This window comes from Fringilla coelebs (genome assembly GCF_963513975.1).
Source record: "Fringilla coelebs genome assembly, chromosome: 4".
NCBI classification, from domain to species: domain Eukaryota; kingdom Metazoa; phylum Chordata; class Aves; order Passeriformes; family Fringillidae; genus Fringilla; species Fringilla coelebs.
This window is the reverse complement of record NC_140032.1, coordinates 55,053,742-55,076,992: the sequence shown is the minus strand read 5'-3', so window position 1 is coordinate 55,076,992 and position 23,251 is coordinate 55,053,742. Positions and strand designations below refer to the sequence as shown.

General features: G+C 41.9%; 1 protein-coding gene across 13 annotated transcripts in view; it reads left to right on the top strand.

Annotated features, from left to right (window-relative positions):
* ADGRL3 (adhesion G protein-coupled receptor L3) overlaps nt 1-23,251 on the top strand; it is a gene marked incomplete at its 3' end in the record, with an annotated part of 313,409 nt that overhangs the window by 52,094 nt on the left and 238,064 nt on the right. For 12 of the 13 annotated variants that reach the window (XM_084204550.1, XM_084204553.1, XM_084204547.1 and 9 more), the window contains exon 2: nt 32-245. In XM_084204550.1, coding sequence (XP_084060676.1) covers nt 32-245 — 214 coding nt within the window. Of the gene's footprint in view, nt 1-31; nt 246-23,251 lie in introns of those variants that run through there. The other variant, XM_084204543.1, reaches the window with a different exon arrangement.

The window sequence follows — 23,251 nt, the reverse complement described above, 5'->3', positions numbered from 1 at the left end:
GTTGACTGTGTTTCTGTGTTAATCCTTGCAGCTTTCAGCCGTGCCCCAGTGCCCATGGCTGTGGTCCGAAGGGAGCTGTCCTGCGAGAGTTACCCCATCGAGCTGCGCTGCCCGGGAACAGATGTTATCATGATCGAAAGTGCCAACTACGGCAGGACTGATGATAAAATCTGTGACTCTGATCCTGCTCAGATGGAGAATATCCGCTGTTATCTGCCAGATGCCTATAAGATTATGACTCAAAGGTATAGTGCTTAATATTCTTTGTTTGCTGACTGTCGATTTTTTAATCCGGAGCGTACACACCAGTTTGTGTGTGTGTTTGCATGAGAAAATGCAGGTGCTTAGTCTGGATGTGTGTGCACAGAATTACAGCTATCATTGCTAAACTGTGGGTTTAACCAACTTGGGTTAGCATCACGCAATATAAATAACATTTCCTGTAAGTACTGCTCATCAGTCATCCTGATTCTCTGTGTCCCAGTTTTCCCTCTGAAACACCTAAATATCAAGGCTCCTAATGAATGTAGAAGTGAAATCTTTCTCAAAATGCATATTCACTAGTTTTTGTGCTGTGTTCAAACAGAAGGCCAGTAATCTCCTTGAAACAATCAATATTTTGTGTTCAGAATAACATTTACGGTTTTCAAGACACAGAGAGGCATCTGCATCCTTCCTTGTGTTGCCAGGCTTTGTTTTAGGGGAGATCTGAATTTCTAGTCAAGCACTGGTATTCTCATTGATGAATTGCTGAATTTCTGTATAATAACTGTAGCTGTTCAGTGTGGCTGCTGCATTTTGAAATGGTAACTGAGATACAGTCAGACATGTAGACAGACTCCTGTCTTGCTTGCAGAGCCAGGGCCTAACAGTTTATTCCAATACAGAGGTATCTTGGTTATGAAAAGCCTTTTAAATGTTGCTGAATTTTTAAGGATATTTTCTGGCACAAATGGTGTTGTGGGAAGGATTCATAAGTCACAGCTCTTGACATGTTATTGAATTCAATAATACATTCCTAATGCATGAAAAATTATTCAGTGCATTTGCCTGTTAATTAGTAATAGAGATTAGTATTTCAAGGTATTAATAATGGCATTGGCATAGGCAAAGTGTTGCAAATTGATGTCATGACAACATGTGTTTGGTTCCTAACAGTGACCTCATGGCTTAAAGCAGTGCAGGGTTTTAGTGGAGCATCTTGCTGTTGTTTGCTGTGAAATGCTTTGCACTAAAATGGACTGGTGTGAGCAACATGAGTTTCAGCTGTGTTTCACGGGCTAACTGCCATTTTTGACTTCCCTTGAGAAACTGCTTAATGTCGAGTATTTAGGTCTCAAAATGTTGGGGAGTCTCATGACAAATGTCCCCACTGCTGCATGTGGCTCCTCAAGACCATTCTTTAAACTGCACCTCCTTGGGTAGCTGGTTGAATTCTTGTTTATAAGGTTGTGCCAGCTACATTTTCGAGATAAGTGGGAAGGGTAACAACGTGCCATCAGCCAGTGCCTTGGATTCCGTGTGGTTTTAGTGGAATTACTGTAATTCTCCTGTTCAGGTTGTTAGTGGCTTCAAGCAGAAAGCCTTAATCCTCTGCATATTGGCAGAATAAAGCCATGTCATCCCCTTTGTGGCCTGTTACAGAGTACAAAGTATTTATATATATATATATATATATATATATATATATATATATATATATATATATTAGTGTTCTCTAGGCCACAGCACCCAAGCCAAATGCGGAGCTCTGCAACCTTCTGGTCAGACCCTACATGTAGGAAGTCTGCAATAAACATTGGCCCTTGGGTCAGGGAGAGCACACAATTGTCTTCTGTGCCTGTGGCACTGCAATGAAAACCTGTGGTAATTACTCACCTCCAGGTATCATCACTGCAGGCTCAAATGGCTTAGCAGGGAAGCTCGTCTCTATGGCAAAATATTTCTGTTCTTCCATTTGGGGAGCAGAAAGTGGTGCTGGAGAGGATGGATACTGAAGGGGGGGGGGAAAGATGTGCAGTCCTATTATTGGGTACTATTGAGTTTCTTGAAAATAAATATAAGCCTGGTGTTAAAAGACAGGTAAAAAAAGGATAAAATATTCTACTTTGCATTTTTGTCAGTCTAGTTTCTTTTTTTTAAGTCTCCATTAATTCAAAGAGTTGAAACAATTTAAAAATAAAGCCATTAAAATGAAATATGTTCTTAAGATGCAAACCAGTCTGTCAGCTCACAGCTCTGAGTACACTTCACAGCTGAGCCTCTGAAAAAAGTAGTTTAAAAAGAAAATTGTGACAGCCTAGTCGTTGTGGCGCTAACTATGGCATTTTCTTCTGAAAACCTCTACCTTCAAAATTAATCAATCTAGCAGTATTTGGGTGGGTTTGCAGATGAATGCAAGCTCTAACACAGTGAGCTTGTCTTTGCTAATGCTGCAGGGTGGGGGAGCAGCTGCTGGGAGCTGGAGATTGTCGTGACAGTGAAACCTGCGTGGTGACTGAAGCTGTCTGTGCATGGAAAGAAAAGTGGTATGCACAGTGTGTGCTTCTTATGCACTGATTAATTATTGCATTGATAAATACACTGTCCCCTTCTAGGCTCTGTAGTCAGTTGTCTCACTACTGGCAAATTTTAATCAGCAACGCTGCGCAGCCAACTCGGACTCATTTGGCGTGGCTGTAGGGAGGGAGAGAGGGCAAGATGGGAAGGAAAGTGTGTGTGAGACAGAGGTGGTGTTAGTGTGTGAGCTGAGGCTGTGAGCGAGCAGATTTATGGTAGATATTAGTGACTGCTCCCCCAGCCCAGCCCCACCGAAGAAAACCTGAAAAAAAACCCGCAAAATCCCAACAGCCTGAGCTAACATGTTCCTTTCTTCTGTATGCTTATATAAATTAATTTTTGCAGACGACTACATGAGGTTATTTTGAAAGGGAAAGGCATAAATCTTACGGTGTGTTTGTGGAGCCCCCTAAGCAGAGGAAGCACAAGGAGTTCTTGCTGCAAATATTGCCCTGAAGCTCTCTGCAGTCTGGGGAGTATTACTTGAAGTAAAGGACATTTAAAGAGCTTGTAGGGAGCTATTTTATAGGACATTAAATCTCTGAGGCCTATTTTAGGTTTTTCTTTTTTATTTATTTTTTTAAATTTTGCCAGCTCCTCCTTCAAACATCCGAGCAGCTGTTGTTCCTAACAGCTCAGAAAGTGTGCTTTATGAACTGAAGTTTTTCTGATCTGATTAGAAAAACTGTATTTCCTAGCATGTTTGCTTTGGAGAAACATTTGCAAGGCCTGTAACAATTAGTTAAATTTTAACCCTCCTCATTGTAAATTGTGTGCACTGTATCATGGGAGATTTCTATGCCCTCTCTTGAGTGACTGTGCCACAAAATTAACATATCATCCATTCCAACAGCCAGGATTCTCTGTGAGCAATGGCCTCCTATTCCTGTATGAGTTGCCTTTGGTTTTTTATTGTTAACACAGTTTAGTATATTAAAAGCACCCTGAAGGAAAAAAATAGCTTTTGGCGTGCTGTCTTGAATTTCCTGTTGATGCTTCCCACCAAGGAAGCATCTTGGGTTGAAAGCAAGGGAAAGGAAGAAGAGGGGATCAGGTTTTTGCATGTATGTTCACAGAACTTTGTGCTGGCAGTACCACCTTTGCATTTTACTTTGAAGTCTGGAACATTCTTTTCCATAGACTTTAACCTCAAATGTTGAAAAGGGCGGGGGGAGAGGGAAGTCCCAGTAGGAACAGTAGGAAGTACCTGACACGTAGGTGCACATACACAGAGCACTTTGATTTTTTGCTCTAAAGGCAAGAGCAAGGCTTTCCTTTTGCTTTTTGGATCCTTGTCTACCCCAACCATCATCCGCTACTCTTGTTCTGGAGGAAGGAAAGGAGGGATGGAATAATGAGGCAAAATGACAAAACCAGCAGGCAGAGCAGAAGAGACGGGAGAAAGGTTCACAGGTCTCAGCAGTTTTTCTCAAGATCAAAGCAGAATCCTTTCTGCCCTAGAAGATGTGGAAGGCTCTTGCTGGGGAACTCTCATCTCTCTCAACAACCAGAGAGCTCAGTTTGCAAAGTAGGCAGCGTTTGCCTTTTACCACAGCAGAGCCACGCTGAGCCCTTGTGTGCTGTTCTTACCACTTCTGGCTAGGGGATGAGGGCTGCTGAAAGCTGCTCAGCTGTCTCCTCGCTTTTGCCCTGAAGGGAAGCACAGCCAGGAGGTACTGGATGTCCTGCTGGGCCTGCAGTAGCTTAGCTGAGCTAATTTCCTTTAGGTTTCAGTCTGATCTGCATGGCTTGTCGCTGTGGTTTTGGTGTTGACATCATTGGTGAAGATTGCAGGTCAAGACTTAAAGGGGGGAAAAAAAATAGAAAAAGTGCAAGACTGCAGGAATGTAAGACTGTGGTCAGCTGCTCTTAGATTTCCCTTTAGTTTCATCAGAGGACCTAATCTTTTTATGTGAGAAGGCACTCGCAATTCCCTTGGTGGTTGGAGGGATGGTAGCAAGGCACTTTGCACAGCGTAAGGGAGAATAAATAAATTGAATGAAGCAGCTTGCATTACACTGCAAAGATTTTTCATCTCCTGAAGGGCTATTTTGCTAATGTTTTTGGTTGATGACCTGAAAAATGCAGGAGTCTGAAATGAGTGCCATTATTATTGTAATAATATTGCATCTCATGGCGTGCTGTTATTGATGTTATCATCTCCTGTGATTTTCAAGACACTTCTCAAATGTCAGTGATCTGCACTTGCATTGGGAAATAGAGGCAGGATTACCTGTGTTTTACAGATAGGACCATTCACAATGGTCATTCATAAAATGGCTGCTGGTTTTGAACAGACCAGTTTTGGGGTCTTCTTGTAGAGTCATGCATATTAAGTAGCTTGTTGCAGTGCATGCGGGAAGGTGCAGAGGACAGGAGAGCTGCAGCCTTGGAGGCTCTGTACTGCCAAGGCTATCAGCAGGACTCAAGGGGATGGCTTCAGCTGAACTGCAGCACACTTGTGTCAGGCTCTACAAAATTAATGGCATATTTCTTAGAAAACAGCCCCCTGCTTAGATGCTGTCATCACCTCTGACTCAGATACTGAATGCCCTATTTGGTAGGAACCCCCCACCACCCTCCTCTGCATCCTGAGCACATTTTGCTAAGACTGCCAAGATACTACTCATTTTTCTAAATTTGTTACCACACAGATGGCATGAGAAGTACATTTCTGAAGGACTGAGATGCTGCAATGGGAAGCTAGGCTTTCTGGGAAGCCTGAGTCTGGCGCTTTGAGATCTCCACGTGAAAAGCATCAATATGGAAAAATACTAATGTTTCAGTTAAACACTTTTTGTAACCAACAGAAATCAGCGGGGAACAGTGAAATTCACGCTCCCTGGATTCTGATTTTAAAGGTTAGAAAACAAGCCTCACCACTTGGTTAAATCATCTATTTTCTCACCATGTGGAAAGATTTTAAAATGAAGGGAATACTGTTAATCTCACCTGAACCTTGACCCTGGGACAAGGGTCCATGCTTCCATGATATATTACTAAGACAGGGAAAAAAATCAAAAATAACCCCACAACAACAGTAAGCCCTAGTGGGGTTTTGTGCACTGGGCTGTTGAATCACTCTAAAATAGGTTGCTACTTCCCAGCCTACACAGTCTTAATTTATTCTACCTCTTCCTTTCCTGAAAATGATGTCGGAGTAAATTCTTAAAGTGACAGCCCCTTGGAATTGCCCTGGTACCCTAGGAAATCAGAGTTTGCCAGCTCAAACCTCTCAGATCATTGCAGCTGCCATGGTAACAGATGAGGAGGAGGCAGTAGCTTCTGAAGGTAATTAGGTTCCAAACCATGGAAGGCTCTGTAGATCAAAAATAGTGCTTTAGGCCTCCCTGGGTACCAATTGGTAGCTGTGGCCAGCTATAAAATACCACACTTGCAATAAATAAATAAATAGATGGTTGTATTGTGCTGTGGCAGTCGGGTTTTGGTTGCCCTTAGCATGTGACTCAAGCACATTTCCATTTGGGAAAATCCACACTTGAACTGAGAAAGCAACATGCAACCAGCAGCACCTGTGGCCAAAGGGAAAGGCTTCCTTGATGTGGGCATGCTGGATAAATTCATCTTTGCTGTTCTTTAAGTTTCAGTTTTTCCAGCCATTTTGTTTTGTTTCTTTCCAGCTTCCCCCCAATCCTGGCCTTAACTGACAGAGAGAAGACACAGGTTAATCTCTTGGGCAAATCATGTCTTGAAGTGGCCTCAGAATCTCTGAACATATGATGTGCTGAAAACCATGCAGGAAAAATCCAGGTTTATTACTTACCTAGTGTGAAAGCGGCCACCTCCAGCCTGTCAGAGGGAAGAAACCAGCCAGCCCTTGGCAGCCTTTCACATGTAGCTTTTGCCATTGGGAGAAGACCTGTGTGAAACATACTCCTGTCATCTGTTTTTCTTCTGAGTGTTTGAGGCTTGTTGAGAGCAGCAGCTCAATTGTTAACATGGGAGGAAGGGCTGAGCAAGGATGGATGTGTTGCTGGCAGCAGAGTCCTGGATCCACAAGAAGGGTGCTCAGGGGGAGATGCAGCTTTAGGCTGCTTTAGGGTGTTGTTCTCTGCTTTGGCTGAAACAGGTTTTGTACTATGCTACAGGGTGTGTACTATGCAAGCATTATCCAAGGTGCCCAAAGAGCAAGGTTTAAAGCCAGGCATCTGCATGTGGTATTTTCAGGGTCCCCTGTGGCAGGAAGGAAATGATGAATCTGACTCCATCTTCTTAGAAGGCTAATTTATTATTTTATGATATTATATTAAAGAATGCTATACTAAACCTATACTAAAGAATAGAGAAAGGATACTTACAGAAGGCTTAACAAGATGCTAATGAAAAACCCATGACTCTCTCCAGAGTCCTGACACAGCTGGACGGTGATTGGTCATTAAGTAAAAGCAATTCACATGTTGGATAAACAATCTCCAACCACATTCCAAAGCAGCAGAACAGGGAGAAGCAAATAAGATAATATTTTTTTTTTCTCTGAGGTTTCTCAGCTTCCCAGGAGAATAAATCCCGGTGAAGGGATTTTTCAGAAAATATGGTGGCGACATCTGCATGCTTCCTGTGGCACCTCCTCTCCATTACCTAAGTAGCTGAAGTGATAAACATTAAAGATGCTTTTCCTCAGTCATTAAAGATGCTTTTCCTCAGTCTTCCCACATCTTCCATCCACCTGAATGTGGTAGTCATGTGGGGCTGTCACAGGAATTGGCCTTCAGATGCTTGGCCTTCTTGTCATGAAGCTTAAATCTGTGCAAAGCATTGCAAGAGAGTCCATAAGGTTGTTCAGGCTAAGTGGACTTATACTATCTTAAGATAACCAAGCAGAAGTTTCTTTTGATTAGAAAGATGTATGCACACTTCTTCTCTGGTTGGTTTTCTGGTTAGGAATAATGTCTGAAGGGCTGTGAGGTAAGATGGCTTTGAACTCATGCAGCTATATCACTTTCTTTTGCTTCTTTCTTTCTTCATGTACAAAAGAGCTCAGTTAGTCTGTGCCTGAGGTCGAAATTGGGTTTATACACAGGGGATTGTCTATTCTCTAGGACATTTCAAAGCTTTCATTCAGCACACTTTTGACTGCATCGTTTGTGGAATCTTTGGAGCTTGAACTCCATATTCCCTTCCAAGACGTGTAAAACCAGCCCTGGCTTGCACCACACCCTCTGTGTGTTTGCCTGGGATTTCTGTGCCGCTCTGCAGGGCTGGAAGAGCTCCCTGCAGACCTCCCTCACCTTTGCACACTTGCAATTTGGCATCCACAGCGTAGCTGTGCATTTTGTGTGATCACTCTGCTGATAGCAAATGCAAACAGGCAAAAGATGTCCATTAGACACAAACCATTTGCTTGCCAGCAGCCAAAATATGGACTGATGCAGGCAGTGTTCTTGGATGATCAGTTCAGTGTGGTCCTTAAATTTAGGTGTGAGTTTTTTTAGAGGGATAAACTGAAGTTTATTTCAACCTCTTTGGGAAGAAGAGGGAAGGAATGACAGTTACTGGAAGTAGTGACCCAAGAACAGGTTTGCTGCCCATTGTAATTCAGGAGCAGGATTTTATGTATCAGTAAGTGGAGTGCATAAGAAATGCCAGGCCACATTCATGATGTAAAGAAAGGGCAGGATATGGAATTTGATTAGAGCCATCTTCTATGCATTATGTATAAGATAATACATTGGTGTCAGTTATATTGAGTAGAAGCCTTAATTCAGCTTGAGTCCTGCTGACATCGTAAACTGGGAGACAGGGAGTGGTTTATGGGCAGTCGTGGAGTCTCCAGACTGAATTATGGCCTCAGCATTCAGTCTGTTACCCAGAGTTGCAGTTGGTAGCAGGCAGTATATTACGTGCTTTTACCCAGAGTAGGGCTGGTGACAAGGAAGGGAAAAACTTTATCACAGAGACACTGTGAGGAATGGAAGACTGAGTTATGGGCAAGACAACAATAGAGAACTATAAAACTAATGCAAGAGAAGGAGGGAGGATTTTGAGCTGGCCAGAAGGAAAGATGCCAGAATGGGAGCAGACTTTGCCCACGCAGTCGGTGGTTTGCCCCTGTGCCTGCTGTCCTGCCTCTCTCAGGGCAGGATGTGGCATCCCATAGTGGGCAGGAGCTATTTCTGCCACTCCCATGCCTTTTCTTGTTCTTGATCCCTCATAGTTAGAGATTGCCTTTCACCCCAATGCCCAAGATTTTTAGTATCCTTTTTAGATTTTCAGCCATAATTTTAATTGTGTATTTTTGCTGTCTGTATAAATGGTCAAATCCTTTCGGAGTCTCGTTAAGCCCCTGGTCATGGTGACTTATAGGAGCTCTAAGTCCAGCAGGATAATAACTTCCTGTGTCAAAAATTAATGTTAGGTCTTAATTTCTTTGCCATCCTTCCTCATTGTGAAGACAGAAGCATCCAAGCTACCTTTGCCATTTCTGTTCCTTAGCTTGTATTCATTTGTCATATGGCTTCTAACCTTTCTGTTCTCCAAGGGAGAATGTGATGATCTTTCAAATATTTCTTCTTGTGGGAGCCGGTATGGATTGTTGTTACAAGTGTGTGAAGGTTCTTGTTGTTCTCCCTGAATACCCTTCATTTTTAAGCAAACCCAAAAGGACAGTAGAGGGAGAAAAAAATTTGTGATAAATTTGAGAGTTTGAGGTCATTTCTCTCTGTAAAGCCTGCTTGCGCTCTTCCTTTTCCCAAGTGGCCTTGAATTACACAGAATGTCCCTTTTGACTTGAGTATTACACCCACACAAATACAATTGCATCCTTCCCTAAAAGGCCTGCTCTGCTCCTAATAAATTATTAGTTCTCTTGGTTACTTGGAACAGATTGTTCCACTTAAATGATTACAGTGGTGCCAGCTAATACTGATGAAAAAGGAAAGTCTGGTCCTTGATACTAGCAAATGTGTGGAGTAAAATATCAGTGTCCATTAGGTTGGAGGGAGAAAGGCTAGTTCTGGAAAAATGATTGTACTTGTTACAGGCATCCAGGGTCTTAGTCACACATAGTGGAGCACCATAACCTTGTCACAGATGTTGGTGGACTGGAAGTGTTCTCAAGTTGGTATCCCAAGTGATTTTCCCATGGGTCATGGAAAATTTCATGTACAAATGCAGATGAGTCATCATCATTATTGATATTTCAGGGAGCAAAGAAGACATCTTTAGAAAAACCCAGGCCTGCCCATGTCAGAAATGCACCTCAACACCCTTCTTATTTGAGAGCTGAAGACAGGCATCTAATATCCAAGACTCTTTAAAAAGACTCTGAACCCCTTAATGACACATACACACAAAGAACATAGGTCACCTTCAATGCAGTGGATTAGTTGAAGCTCTGGAAAATCAATTTTGTTTGATTAGCTGCACTTGGAGCTGGATGGAAAGAGTTAAATGCAGGCACCAAACAATGCAGGGCAGTGCCTGTTGTGGTGGGCTGCAGTCCAGAGAACACTTTGGAGCCTGTGTGTGTGCATGTGACAGGGGCTGTCTGAAGTCAGCATGGAGGTAGGAGCCTTCCAGGAAATCTCTGCACAGATGGAGAGGTCTCTCCTCATTTTTGTGGCCTGGATGTCATCCAGATGGTAAAAGCACCCAGTGGTTCACCTCACCAAATCACTGGAAGTCAAGGGCAGCTCACCCACCACCTACTTAGCTGCAAACCACATGGGTTGGTGAGCCAAGCACCATAATCACTACTTCCCCCGTTCCTATTGATTGAGGGGGGGAAGCTTTCTATGCCCAGAGGTGGCTGAAGGGATACTGAAGTTGTAAACACTTAAAAACCAAAAGTACTCTGTAAAATACAGGGAGAGAAAGAGGATGGAGGTTTCATTGTACAGTGCTTAAAAGGCACTTTGTTGCATCAGGTAACAGATTCAATGCCAGCTGACACAGCGTGCCCCAAAGATGTTTTTTATCAGGAAACTTTGGTTTGGTGTGGAGAACTTCTATACATCAAGTATTATTCAGAATGACCCAGGTATTTGTGCTTGTACTGACAATAGATGAAATGAATTCCTTTATTCCTTTCTCCATAGCTTAAATTTTCAAGGTTTAAAAGCACCCATTGCAGTCTGACCATTCCCACTGAACTGGCATGAGTCCTGAGGTCTCAATGTCCAGAAATTTCGTTTCAAAATGGAAGTTCACTCTTAAATGGCTCTAGTGCCTTTTAATATTTTGCTCATGATCTAATTTGGATCTTAAGTATACCAATTTGGAAACAGCCTGCCTGACATCAAGCTATGAGTTTTTAAACTCATATGGTTTAATAAGATTAACTTGCTGCAGTTCTGATACAGTCTTCAGTGAAAGCTTATTCAAATTAAGAATCAGTCAGAGGGGAAGTAGCCTCAAGCATAAAGTAGGAGTGAGGTGGTGCCAAAAATCAGGGCTCCAAGAAGCTTTGTTGTCTCAGACTTTGCTGAGAGCAGAAACCTTTACTGCCAAATTAATGCACTAGGAGGGGAGGGGGAAAAAAAAGCATAATTAAGAGATTAAAACCCAATATTCCCTTTTCCAACTGTCATGTTTGGAGATGTACACAAATATGCACCCATAGAAATGGATGCATAGTTCAATTATTTTTTTTTTGAGACTCCAGAATATGTATTAAAATATGTGGGAACTCTCTTACAGGTCTGCTTGAATTATGGAGAATAATTCACAAAGTACAGCAGGGCCACTAAAATTAATGAATAAATAACTGAGTTTGAAGAGTATACCTGCCAAATCGGTGTTTTGGGGCTCTTCTGCATAAAATAATTAATTCATGTATTTTAATCATGTTAGTTTCTTCCAGTGTTTGCTTGCATTTCAGCAGCAGAGTATCTCCACCCTGAATTTGCTTTCCTCAGTGTTGGTATGGGAAGTCCTGATTGTGTAACCTCTTTTAACCCAAGGTTACATATTAATCCACTTTCTCCCAGGGGGACATCCTCTAGTTTGGCAAATACTGTGTGTTTTCCAAATGTGCACCATATTGATAACATGTATATGGAATGGGGGCCCTTCTGGTTCTGATTTGAATTCTGAGCATTTTGAGCATTTTTTCTTCTTCCATGAAGAGGAAAACTCTCTGCAGAGTTTCCATGCATAATTTCATTCCTCTGTTTCAGCAGGAATAATGCAGCTGTGAAAGAGGAATGTGAAATCAAGAGCATACCACTTTCTGAATATCACAAATTTTATTAAGGGCATTACAGGAAGGAGGAAATGTGTAGGACAGATTGGTCACAGTCCAGTGTTGCTCAGCAAGAAGAGAAACAAAGCTGCAGTGCCTGTGGTGCTAATTTAAAGTTGTGTTTAGCATTGGCTACAGGAATGGCTGAAGGGATTTAGCTGTGAGTATGAGGCCCTGAAGTAAACACTGGGTAATTTTGAAATCCCATTGAATTTTGAAATGTGCTGTGAGAGGAGTCATCATCATTTGTTGGTGGTCCATGGGAGGGCTTAACTAGAACAAAATCATACAAAAATACATTGACCACACAGGAAAATTAAAAAAAAATTGAGACACTGACATTTGCATGGGTATGTCTTTTCTAAGGGTTATGAAAACGTGCCTGTCCTGTCTTCTGTGGCATTTAAAAATACACTGCAAATAAAGGTGGTGGCCTGCTGGAGTTGGTTGCTGTAGGGCATAGCTTGGTTGTCTTTATCTGGGTAAAGCAATTGCAGAAATGGTTAACTTGCAAAAGAAGGAGTAGCCGGAAGGTTTTCTCTCTGGAGAAGTGCACAAAGTCTAGTTTGGTTACATGAAGTGTTTCTCTGTGCTTCCTCCCCTCTCCCAGATGGCTATTGGCAAAATAGACAGGATACAGTATGATGTTTTAAGTATATGCATTTCTTTAATGTGCAACATTTGGCATGTTTGTATATACATCTAGAGTGACTGCATATATGTAGAGGAGGATGTGCATATGAGAAAGTACAGCAACATGTGCACAGAAAAATAGCAAATGACAGACTTCTTTAAAGAGAGAGAACAGTTCTTGCCTTGCACAAAGAACAGGACTGATTTGAAATCAAGAAGGAAGCAGAAGCAGCACACGGTCTCTTCAGAGCTGATACAGGAGCTGGTAACACCCACAAGACCCCAAAGGTATTGCAGCAGGCTAGCAAATCCAAATTGTATTATGATGTAGATGTTGGTCATTTGGGTTTCTTCAAAATTGAAAAGAAAGCAAGAAAGTTATGCTGCCCTGGATATCTGTTAAGCCCATGCTTCTATGTCACATACAATGCTGAAAAATTGCTGTCTTAATATCCCACACAGGTGTCATGACTCCCAGCTTGGCACCTCCAAACTTTTATGACTGCTGATCAATGAAGTCGCACTGTGACTGTATATCCCACTTCTGCCCACTGTGTGTAAGACCATAGTAGGCAAATGGGGTCTAAGGGAGCTGGCTTTGTAACATGCCCAAGAATTTAGCTTTTGACTTCCAGCTGCTTACATTTTCCCTTCTTGCTCAAGCTTTTCATTTGATTATCATCTTATTAGCATCTCATTATTCGGCATCAGAGATAGCTGTAACTCTTGCTTTAATACTTTCCATTTTCTCCTGGCTTTACTTTCTCCTGGACTTTTTCTTTCTTCTTAGGTGCTTCTCAGCATCCTTTTGCTCCCAGGTGATCACTGTGTTTTCTCTGTGCTATTGTTGCTTATTTCGAAGGAATCCTTATGTCCTTTTTTTTAAAAATATGGTTTCAGGGACTGTTACTAGGCTGTGTGGAGGTGCAGGTCCTGTACCGCCCTGGAGTGAAGTCAGAGTGCCCTGATTTGGAGGCGCTTGGGATCTGCTGTGCTCCAACCAGCCTTTGTGTGGCTGCAGCAGCAAGTGCCTCCCATGGGGACAGCACCCCCAGGGTTCCCCTTTGCAGTGTCTCCCTACTGCCAGCATTATGTGGGGAAGCAGGTGGGTAGGTGAAATCCTCTTTGCTTGTCCTCTTTTGGCACCAAAGAGGCAATCTGTGTTTTGCTGGGGAGCGTCATATAGCTGGGATTTCTTTGATGTTGTACTGTCATCTGGTATGGAATGAAGTTAACATTTTACAGTGCTTTTGTTCTGTGACTGTGTCCAGCCCCTTCAGTCTTCCCAGCTCCTAATGAGGTGAGTCCCCTGGCTTTTGCTGGTCTGTGCATGTGGCTCTGCCAGTGCTAGCAGATCAATCTGGGTTTGTATTCCTGGCCTTGAGCTGTGCTCCGAGATGGCAACAGCCCTGAGCGCGGAGACTTTTGCTGCCATTTCAGCTCAGCTTTGAGCAAATGATCGTGCTTTGCTGAGGCTCTGAGTAACCTGAGATGGTGTGCAAGGCAACGTGAGCAGCAGAGCAGGGTGAAAAGTACAGGGCTGCGTGCGCTGGAAGCAGCCCCAGGTTTGTTTGGAGCCTGGGTGCGATCAGTGATGTTTCTAACGGGGTTTTTGGAGCAGGGAGAACCTGGTTCTGGAGGGTCTGGGGTAATGCGAAGCGCTGTTGAGATTTAGTAGCTCAGTTCAACTGAGAACATTTCCTGAATCACGGTGGTCATCTTTGCAAGCAAATGTTAGCAGGGTCCAGGCTATCCCTTTTGCAAGTCCCCTGCTGCAGCTTTCAGGAGGCCACAGAAAGGGCAGAGAAATGTGCTGGGCTGTAGGGAGCATGAGGAACATTACACAGTGTAACCTTAATTCGAGGAATTGGCTTTCTCCGTCATGTAGTAAATTCATTAGTCATGTAGAGTGAGGAAGTTGATTTATGGCTATTAACTATATTGAATTGACAAAAGTAGCTTCTTGAAATTTAGTAGCCAAAATTAAGGCCTCTCAGGCATTAACAGATTAGACTGCTTAAAACGATTTAATTATTTATCCTGTGCAAATGGGATAGGATATTTCTAGAGTGATGCCTGTACTGCTTTAGACATATTTTAGTGTACTCGTGATTAAAGGTCTGTTTGTAAATCCTGCTAATTGACTATTGGCACAGAGTGGTGGAGGAAAGCAAGGGCCTTGGCTGAGACTTAATAATTTTTAATTTTGGGGATTTAATTTGAAAAAAAAAATAAAAGAGAAAAAAGACACCAGTCTGGTTTGAGCTAATGCCCTCTTCTTCTGTCTTCTGCTCCCCATGAACTCTGTCAGCATCTGTTCATACAGGAGTTAAAGGAGAAAAAAAGGGAAGCTATTAATAGCACGGTGTGTCTGTGTTAAAACTTAGTATTATGTATATATACTGTTTTTTTTATTGCTGTAGTATGCGGATAGGTGAGGTCCCATCATGATAGCATCTGCATATACATCATTCCCCACCTGGAGACCTTAAAATATCAGTGTAGGGTTTTTTTTTGTGAGTGATCATGGCATGCAGTCGTATCATCTCCAAAGGAAATGACTGTGCTGTAAGTGGCTCGTCCTTAAGTGCCATCCTACCCAGAAAGAGAAGGAAATAATTAAGATGACATGAATTATGTAGAACAGACTTGAATAAAGAGTGACAGAAGGGCTGGCTTTGACAGCTGGATGTTAAATGAAATTTGTTTCTGTTGTTATAGATGCATAGCCTGTTTTAAAATGTATAATTTATTTAGATTTATTTAAGGGGTAGAGGAAAGAAACAAGAAATCCCTGATGCGGAGAATTGAAATAATGAGTTGTTATACAAACATAAATAGTCATTACAAAATATTTTATTGGTCTATTTTTGCTGTATTTATAAGGGCATTTTAAGACTCTTTGAGTCTGCATTTTACATGCATGCAAATACATGCTGCATTTTACCCTGCAATCCTTACTGCGTGCTTAATTGAGTTGATAGCAAAAAGACATGAATACTCCTGACTGCTTCAGCTTGGCTCTGGGGAGAGAATGAATCTTTCATCTTTTCCAAGAGAGAATTTATCTTGAATGGCTTTTCTCAGATTCTGTTTTATTACTCATACCTGTAAGAAGACTGAAGCTGTAGGTGTGGGAAGGCTTTCTACTCTCAGCTGTAGGAACTTTAACTGTGAAGTTGGAGCATCTACAAAGAAGTACTTAATTGTGTTATAGTTGGGGGTGTGAGTGTGTGTGGACATAAGGGTAGGAGGAAAAAGCTGTTCTCCCCCCCAGAAAAGCTTTCAGATGGTTGGCTGGGGTAGAACTGATCCTCTGGTTAGGATGGTATAATGCTTTATTGATGTGTGCAGCAACACTGCTGGCCAAGGATTTATAGAGGGATGGCAGGAATTATTTCTTCTGGATTTGTTAGACCAGGTCACATAGGTACTCATTTGCTATTTGCTTATGACTTTTCCACTTATGCTATATGCAAATATGTGCTATTACTATAAATTTTAATTTTTGTCAAGACCTTTTTTTTTCCAAGTTGAGTCTTCAGCAGGCGATACTTATTTTATGGAGATTAGGTTGAAGGAGTGCTTAGGACTCAGTAGTCCTGAAGCAGGCAATGATAGTAAAACTTGCCTTCAGAGGAAATTCTTGCCTCCTCTCCTCTGATTACTTCTGTCCTGTTTCACCATATATAAAATTATGCATGTTTTTCTTTTTTTTTAAACTTGGTTTGGTGGTTAATTTTTTTGTTGTTGTTGTGGTTTTTTTTGTTTTTGTTTTTTTGTTTGTTTCTTGTTTGGTTTTTGTTTGTTTGTTTTTGTTTGTTTGTTGGCATCCTGATATTGTCTTAGAGCTTTTGGGCACCCATGGGGAAAGTAGCAGAGATTTCTTTTCTCCTAACCAGCAGCCTTGCCAGCTCTGTGCATTTGCTTTTCTCAGTGTGAACACCACCTGGGCTTTTTAAGATTTATATACCTGCTATGTGTAGAAAGAGATCTCTTCCTGCCTGTCCATGGCATTTGCTTTTCCTGTAGGTTGTTTGGAATCAATTGATGTCACTGATCTTTCTGCTTCTGCTGCTCCTGTTTGTTGCAGATGTATTTGATGCCTTTGATTGCTGCTGACAGCAGGATTCTCTGATAATCTGTATCTCTGGGTGATTGCTTAATTGCCTCTATGACATCCCCAGTAATATGGTCTGGAATTTGTCACTTCGGTCTTGAAAATCATACAGTGTGCTGTTTGCTCACAGGTGTTTTGTGGCACTTAGAGAGAACTCAAAATTGAGCCTCTTTCTTTTCTATTTTTTGTATAGTCTCCCAAAATTGCTCTCTTGCATGAAGTGGAGCTAGTTTGAAGTTTGGGAGGCACACAGGCAGCAGTTCTGAGGGACAGTGGGTGGCCAAAATCTCTGATTCCCTCTTCCATGCAAATCCAACAGAGTAGGGAGGGCGGCTTGCCACACCCTCCACTCCTCATCCCAGTTCCACCCAGAAACATGCAATGTGTGGGTCATTGAATAATTCTCATTCTTCCTTGCCCTAAAATGAAAACTAGAGACCTAATCAGGTCAAAAATGAAGTTGCAGTAAGGGTAATTCATTGTTATGTACTTGTGTACCTCAGTTGCCTGCACTGGGTGACTGAACAAATGAGAATTTCAGCAGGGCAGCAGGAGCAGAGTTGTATGGTCAAAGCCTCTGGCATTTATGTTCCTACAATTTTTTCTTGTGTGCTTTCTCAGAAAAAAAACCAAAGAAAACAAATTTTCTAACAGTTGAGGAGTGCAGTAGATTCTCTTTTCTGAAACAAGAAGCAATGCCATTCAAAAAGTTGTTCCTATGATTAAAAAGTTGATTACCTCTTTGTGTGTCTGGATCTATACCTTGCTTTAGAGGATTGATTGATGTGCGAGTACAGCGTGAGAATTATTCTTTAATCATTGTTTTCCTGATTACGTTACTCTTCGATGAAAACTGTTCTTTCAGCTTGTCAGGAGATAAATGCCACCTTGAGATCACAGCCCTGTGGGCAATTCCCACAGGCTCAAGGGTTTCTAGTCTTGAAATGCAGAGACAGTTTCCAGAGATTTTTCTCCCAGTGCTCTTTTTCTGCAAATCAATGAGTTCATTTGGGGGAGTCATGGATCCTTCCCATGCCAGAGATGATGACTTAGTACAAAGTGATCACAAAATGTGGCATCAGTGACATTGGCAGCAGCTGCTCAAGAGCAGCACAGGGCCAGGGAGATCCTCCCCTTGCACTGGAGATCCTTGGCTGGGCCCCAGGATCAAGGCAGCAGGAGAGTTTGGGCATCCTCATGGAAGGGGAGGGTACTGAGTCCAAACTGGACAGGAAAGCTGGGAGTGACAGGAATCTGCTGCATTGTGTGTGAAGTTGTAACTCGTCCCTTTATCGTTTCCACACACAAGGCTTTTGCCCTTCTGATATGGCGAGTATGGAATGAAGTAAGGACAGGGCAGTTCCTCCTCTGCAAGCCTATTTAATGTGTGCTTTGGATCAACAGAAAGAATGAAATGCTTGTCAGTGCAGAAATTCTGGGAAGAATGGGTTGGGAGGACTGACATCACAGGTACTAGAGGAATAAATTTGCCTCCTGGCTCTCCAGAAGCCAAAAGACACTGTGACTCAATGAACATAATTTAAAAAAGAAAAAGAAAAAAAAGTACTAGCAGGTTCCATTCAGATTACTGAAGATGCCTTTTGTGTGCTGGATCAGTGTTGTGAGTAGGGAGAAGTCCCCTGGATGGCTGTTTGGAACTATTACTGCCACTAACTTCTTTTTCTGCTCTATTTTCTGCTTAGATGCTGCTTGATGTGGAAATGGGCGCTATAGATTTATTTTAGCATGAATTTATATGGGAAAGGTTACTTGTGAACAGTAAATAAAATTCTGTTTCCGAAGAAATACTAGAAAATTGGATGTTTGTGACATTCTTGTGTATTAAAATGCATGGTTACATCAATAGATGCCAAGGAAACATATTGGATAATCTGTAAAGTTCACAACGTATCCTTTTAACCAACATTTAGAAGGTAGTGGGGAAGAATGACAGCGTCTATATTAGCAGAGTGTTAATTTTAATTAATTTTTGTTATTCTTCTGCACATAAAGGCTTGCACGTGTGTTATATCGCTCTTTGGTCTGACAAGTACTTTTGCCTCTTAGAGAAATTTTGATTCAAAAAAGATACTGTAAGCACCTTCAAGAGAGAAGAAAGGTTCATGAAAGCCTGATGAAGAACTGGATCATGTTGTACGGTGATGCATGGTTTGGTTTTGTTGTTTTGGAAGGTTGTTTTGGAGGTGAGGGAATTGCTGCAGGTGCTACCTGCTGTGTGTTGCGTACTAGCAAACTGAATTTAGAGAGCAATGGGAGAGCCAAAGCATATGTTGCAGGCATAGCTTGGAAGCAGACAGGTTTGCTCACTGTAAAAGTGCGGGATAGCAAGGATTGAAGGCCACAGCATGGCTGAGAGAGGTTTCTAGGAAAGTATTTTAGAAGGGAGCTTGGAGAGGTGAGTAAGAAGAGGGGGAAATCTTGTGGGTGAAGGCAGAAATGCTCACTGGTAAGGATGCAAACCTTGATGTGGACCATCAGGCATCTAACTCAGTGCTACTCTGTGTCCTCTGGGGCATGGAAGAGAATGGAGGCTGACCCTTACTTCCATCACATCCCAAATTAGATTGTGCCCATGAGGGAGATGTAATTTAATTAACTCCGAGAACCTCAGCATTGCCGAGACACTGGAGTGGCTTCGCAAGCATCCCTATGACTTCACTGTGCATTCGTTATCCCAGGCTGCTCTCCTGTCACGCCTCCTGCTTTCCAGTTGATAAGAGCCTCTGCCTTTCCATTTGGTCGATTAAATGCTGTAAATTCTGCAACAAGGGGCAAAGCATTAAATTTCTCAAGCGTGTCTGCGCGTCTTATCGTGGAGCCGATTCCATGTTGCTAACAGCATTTGATTCATACTGAAGGAAAATTGATGACCTGAATCCTCCTCACATAAGAGCTTCATTGTTAACATCTCTTGTTCTCGGCTACCTCCCCAATTTTTTTTTTTTTATGCCTTCCTATTCAATTTATCAAGCATGCTTTCAGCAATCAAAGGCTGGAAAATCGCTTTCATTCTCGAGCAACATATTCTGTGTCATTTTATCAAGATGCGGAGCTCCTAATTCTCTGAAGAAAAGCTAAAGAGAAGTGGGAGCTGTAGCTTATCACTGTCTCCCATGTCACGTTAATGGAGGATTGCAGCCAAGGTGACAACAGAGCATTCCCAGTAAAAGAAGGCTCCCTCACATGCTCAAGGAGCCGTGGGTAAAATAACCTTTCTCATTGCATCAGTGTTCACTGCCGAAACACACGGCCTCAGCTCTGGCGCGTGGTAAACTGCTCGGGGAGGAGGCTTTGAAATACCTGACCTGGGAGATGGAGAACGACTGTGTGTGGATTTAAAAGAATAGGGAATATCAAGGGAGTTGGTAGATGAAAGAAAACAGGCAATTAAAACTGGTCAGGCTGCATCAACACGAGTTCAAATAACCTCCTGCTTTACAGAGGGCAGAATCTCAGGTGGATTTTGTAGCCTGAGTTTTTTGGCTCTTTGTGGTCAGGCTGCTTTCACCACTACTACTTACTATATTTTGTTAATGCTTTTAAGATAAATTCTAGCTTTTTTCTATTGCATAATACACCTGGTATTAGTCCCCTGTTTATGGAGACTCAGAAATGGGTTCAGCAGATTTAGAAAAACACAGGAGTAGTTAAGGATGCAGTTAGCTGTGGAATGGACCCACACATAATTTTATTGTGTGTTCAGGAAGTGTCTTTTTTGATGTTGTTCTTTCTTAAATGAGGCTGAGAGATGAATAATCCAACTAAACCCGACCTTTTTTTGCTGTGTGCTTATAGTGACAAAACGTGTGAGTCTCCAGTGTTTTGAGGGATTTGGCAATTACAGTTTGCACAACCTTCACTCCAGATGAAGAATGGTAGCATTGGTTTGAGTTGTGTTTTGAGAACTGAAGAGAAGGCGGCATGTAATTTTCAAAAGTAGCTTTGTTGGGGCATAGCAGTGAGACTTGGTTTTGCCAGACCCTTTAAAGATGGGCTGGTTGACCTAACAACTCTGAACAGGAACTGAGCCCTTTGGAAAGTTTGGCCCAGTCATTATCTATAACCTGGTGCTGGATATTTCAATTTTACACAAGCAATATGCACGCAATTACTGTTTATTGGGTAGAGGACTGGGGGGAAAAAATCATATAAACTTAATGGAGAGCATCAGTGTGCTGGTCACCATTTCAGTTTCAGTGCAGCTGGTAGGTCTACCTGCTGTATTGTGACTGTAGTGCACAATGGGAGAGGGTGAGATGGTAACTGATGTCAACAGTCATGGTAGCAAAAGATGGGAAAAGTTAGAAGGATGAAAGGAAAAATAAGTTTTTCACCATCTAATTTAAATACCTTTGGTTATCCCTTGCTTGCCTGCTGTAACCTGACAGCTTTCTCTCTGTGGAAGCTGCTGTCTTTGTAATCCCAGTTACAGTCAAGATCTGTCCCTTGAGATGTTTTTCTCATCCTGGGTGCTTGACATTGCAGTCCTCCCAGAAAAGCAGGAGAAACTCCTTGTAATAAATTATCCATCATCCTATATGGTTGACTCTATTTTTGTCCTACTCTTTATTTATTTTTTTCCCCTCTCTTAAGTGCACTGGGTATTTCAGCCCCTAAAGAGGAACTCCTCTGACACTAATCACTTTCCACCCATCCAGATATTTCATCTGATAGATAGTACAGTTGAATAGCTTGAAGATGTATGACATGGAAATTACTGGGAAATGGTCAGAAGTTGCATTTGGTGGTTTGCCAGCTGGGATTTTTTGCTTCAGTCCATTTGGGTTTGCCATGGTGATTTTGTAGCCTTTGATTTCTTTCTTGTTAGTGAGTTTTGGTTTATTTGAAAGTATTTCTGAAATTGTTTTGAGATACCAATTGCATTTAAGCTGGGGGACAGGGAAGCCTAGATATCTTGAGTAGTTTTCCACATGACTTAATATGGCAGCAATTTAAACTAGCAACCTTTTCATTTCTGTAATATTTTAAATTACAGACATTTTATTTTAAAATTAAAATAAAGAGATATTGATAGTTTTTCAGTTAGTGCTTTCACCCTGTTTTGTTTTCTGATGGCCATAACAGGCAGTATGTACATTCTGCATTAAAGTTTCTTTGTGTCATTTTGTAGGTATTTCTTATTAACTGTTGTTTAAGTTGCGATGGTGCTCTCTTCAGAATATCCTGGGATCCAGAGTCTGATCCAGCCCACGGTGCTGGGTTTTAATCCCTTCACACAGCTAATTTCTCTCACTGTTTTCAGTATCAGAGCTAATCACCCAGTGGCATGGACATCATTGTGCTAGAACGCTGGAGCGAGGGGTTTTGGTGTGCACTAGAGAGCACTTAAGATGGAATTGAAATAAATTCTCTCCTGTAACGTTTTTCCTGGGCAATATCACCCTTGTCATGGAGTCTCATACTTTGATGTATTCTTGCAAACTTCAAGTCAGGACCCCAGCGTGCCCCATTTTATGTGTGTGTTTGCATGTGTTGTATATACATGTGTCTTTTCCTCTGACGTGGGTCATCAAGCTGAGCTGTCAGGTATGTCTTGTTATGAGAGAGTCACTTGTTGGAGCAATGAATTGTCTTCAGTGAATTAATTTTCACTCCAACAGGGTTTTCAATGAAAGTTTACAGACACTATAGTTTAGGCAGGCAGCCAACGCAGAAGGGATTTCTGTTTGTATTTCTTTATTTCAGTGCCAAAGGAGGATTAGCTTGTGCTGAAAGGGTTAGAGAGGTGAGCCAGAAATGCTTGACCTAGTCTTTACTAGACATTTGCTCATTATTTTCTTTTGAGCATTCTGAAAGGCCTTCTTCACACATGTGGGCAAGAACAGGTTAAAAACCATGTAGACCTGCCAAAGCTTTACAAATCTCTTTACTAGCTTTATTAAACCAAGCTAAAAGAAAACCTCTGTATCTTTTTTTCCCCTTTTATTCCCCTAACACCGCCCTCCATCCCCCAGCCCTCCTCCCCCTTACCCCATAGGATTTTGGTTTTTCTTTCCAGCCCACACATCTGTAAGTGCCTGCTAGGTACAGGAGACACGTTTTCATGGTTCGTTTGCTTGGCTTTCCAGCCCTGGCTTGTCAGTGCCCCCTACTCTGCAAAGTGTTCAGAGCTTTGTTGGGTTGCTTGTGACAGTGTTTGGATGAGTGCTGCAAATTTTCTGTAATATATCTGGTAATTTACTTGAATGTAGCGCAAGCTGGAAGATGGGAGTGAGCTTTTGATCTCTGGCATTGTGATATCAGCAGGGGAGAAAATAAAAAACACCTCGGAGTCAAGATGTATTAAATTAGTTGGAAAGTAAATTGACAGAGAGTTGGCAACAAATACATGATCACAAAACCTTTGAGTAAAGTGTGGGTACAGCAGTGGAAAGTAGTTTGCCCTGAAGCTTTTGTCTAAGAAAACTAACTGGTAATAGTAAGAGCAAAGGCTTAGCACTTCCATATCCAAGAACTTCTTGGGGCACATCACAACGTTGTCATAAGAAAATGGAAATTGTTAATACAGGAAGGAAGTCATCACGTCTTATTTGGAATTCTTAACTATTTATTTAAGGCTTCATCCTCAACTGATATCAGGCTGTAATTTGAGCAAAAAACTCTTCATGTCCCTCTTTTTATAAATCAGTTTGTTTTCCTATTTTCCTGAGCTTTGTAGTAAATGTAATGTAGTTCATTTAACAACCACAACTTTG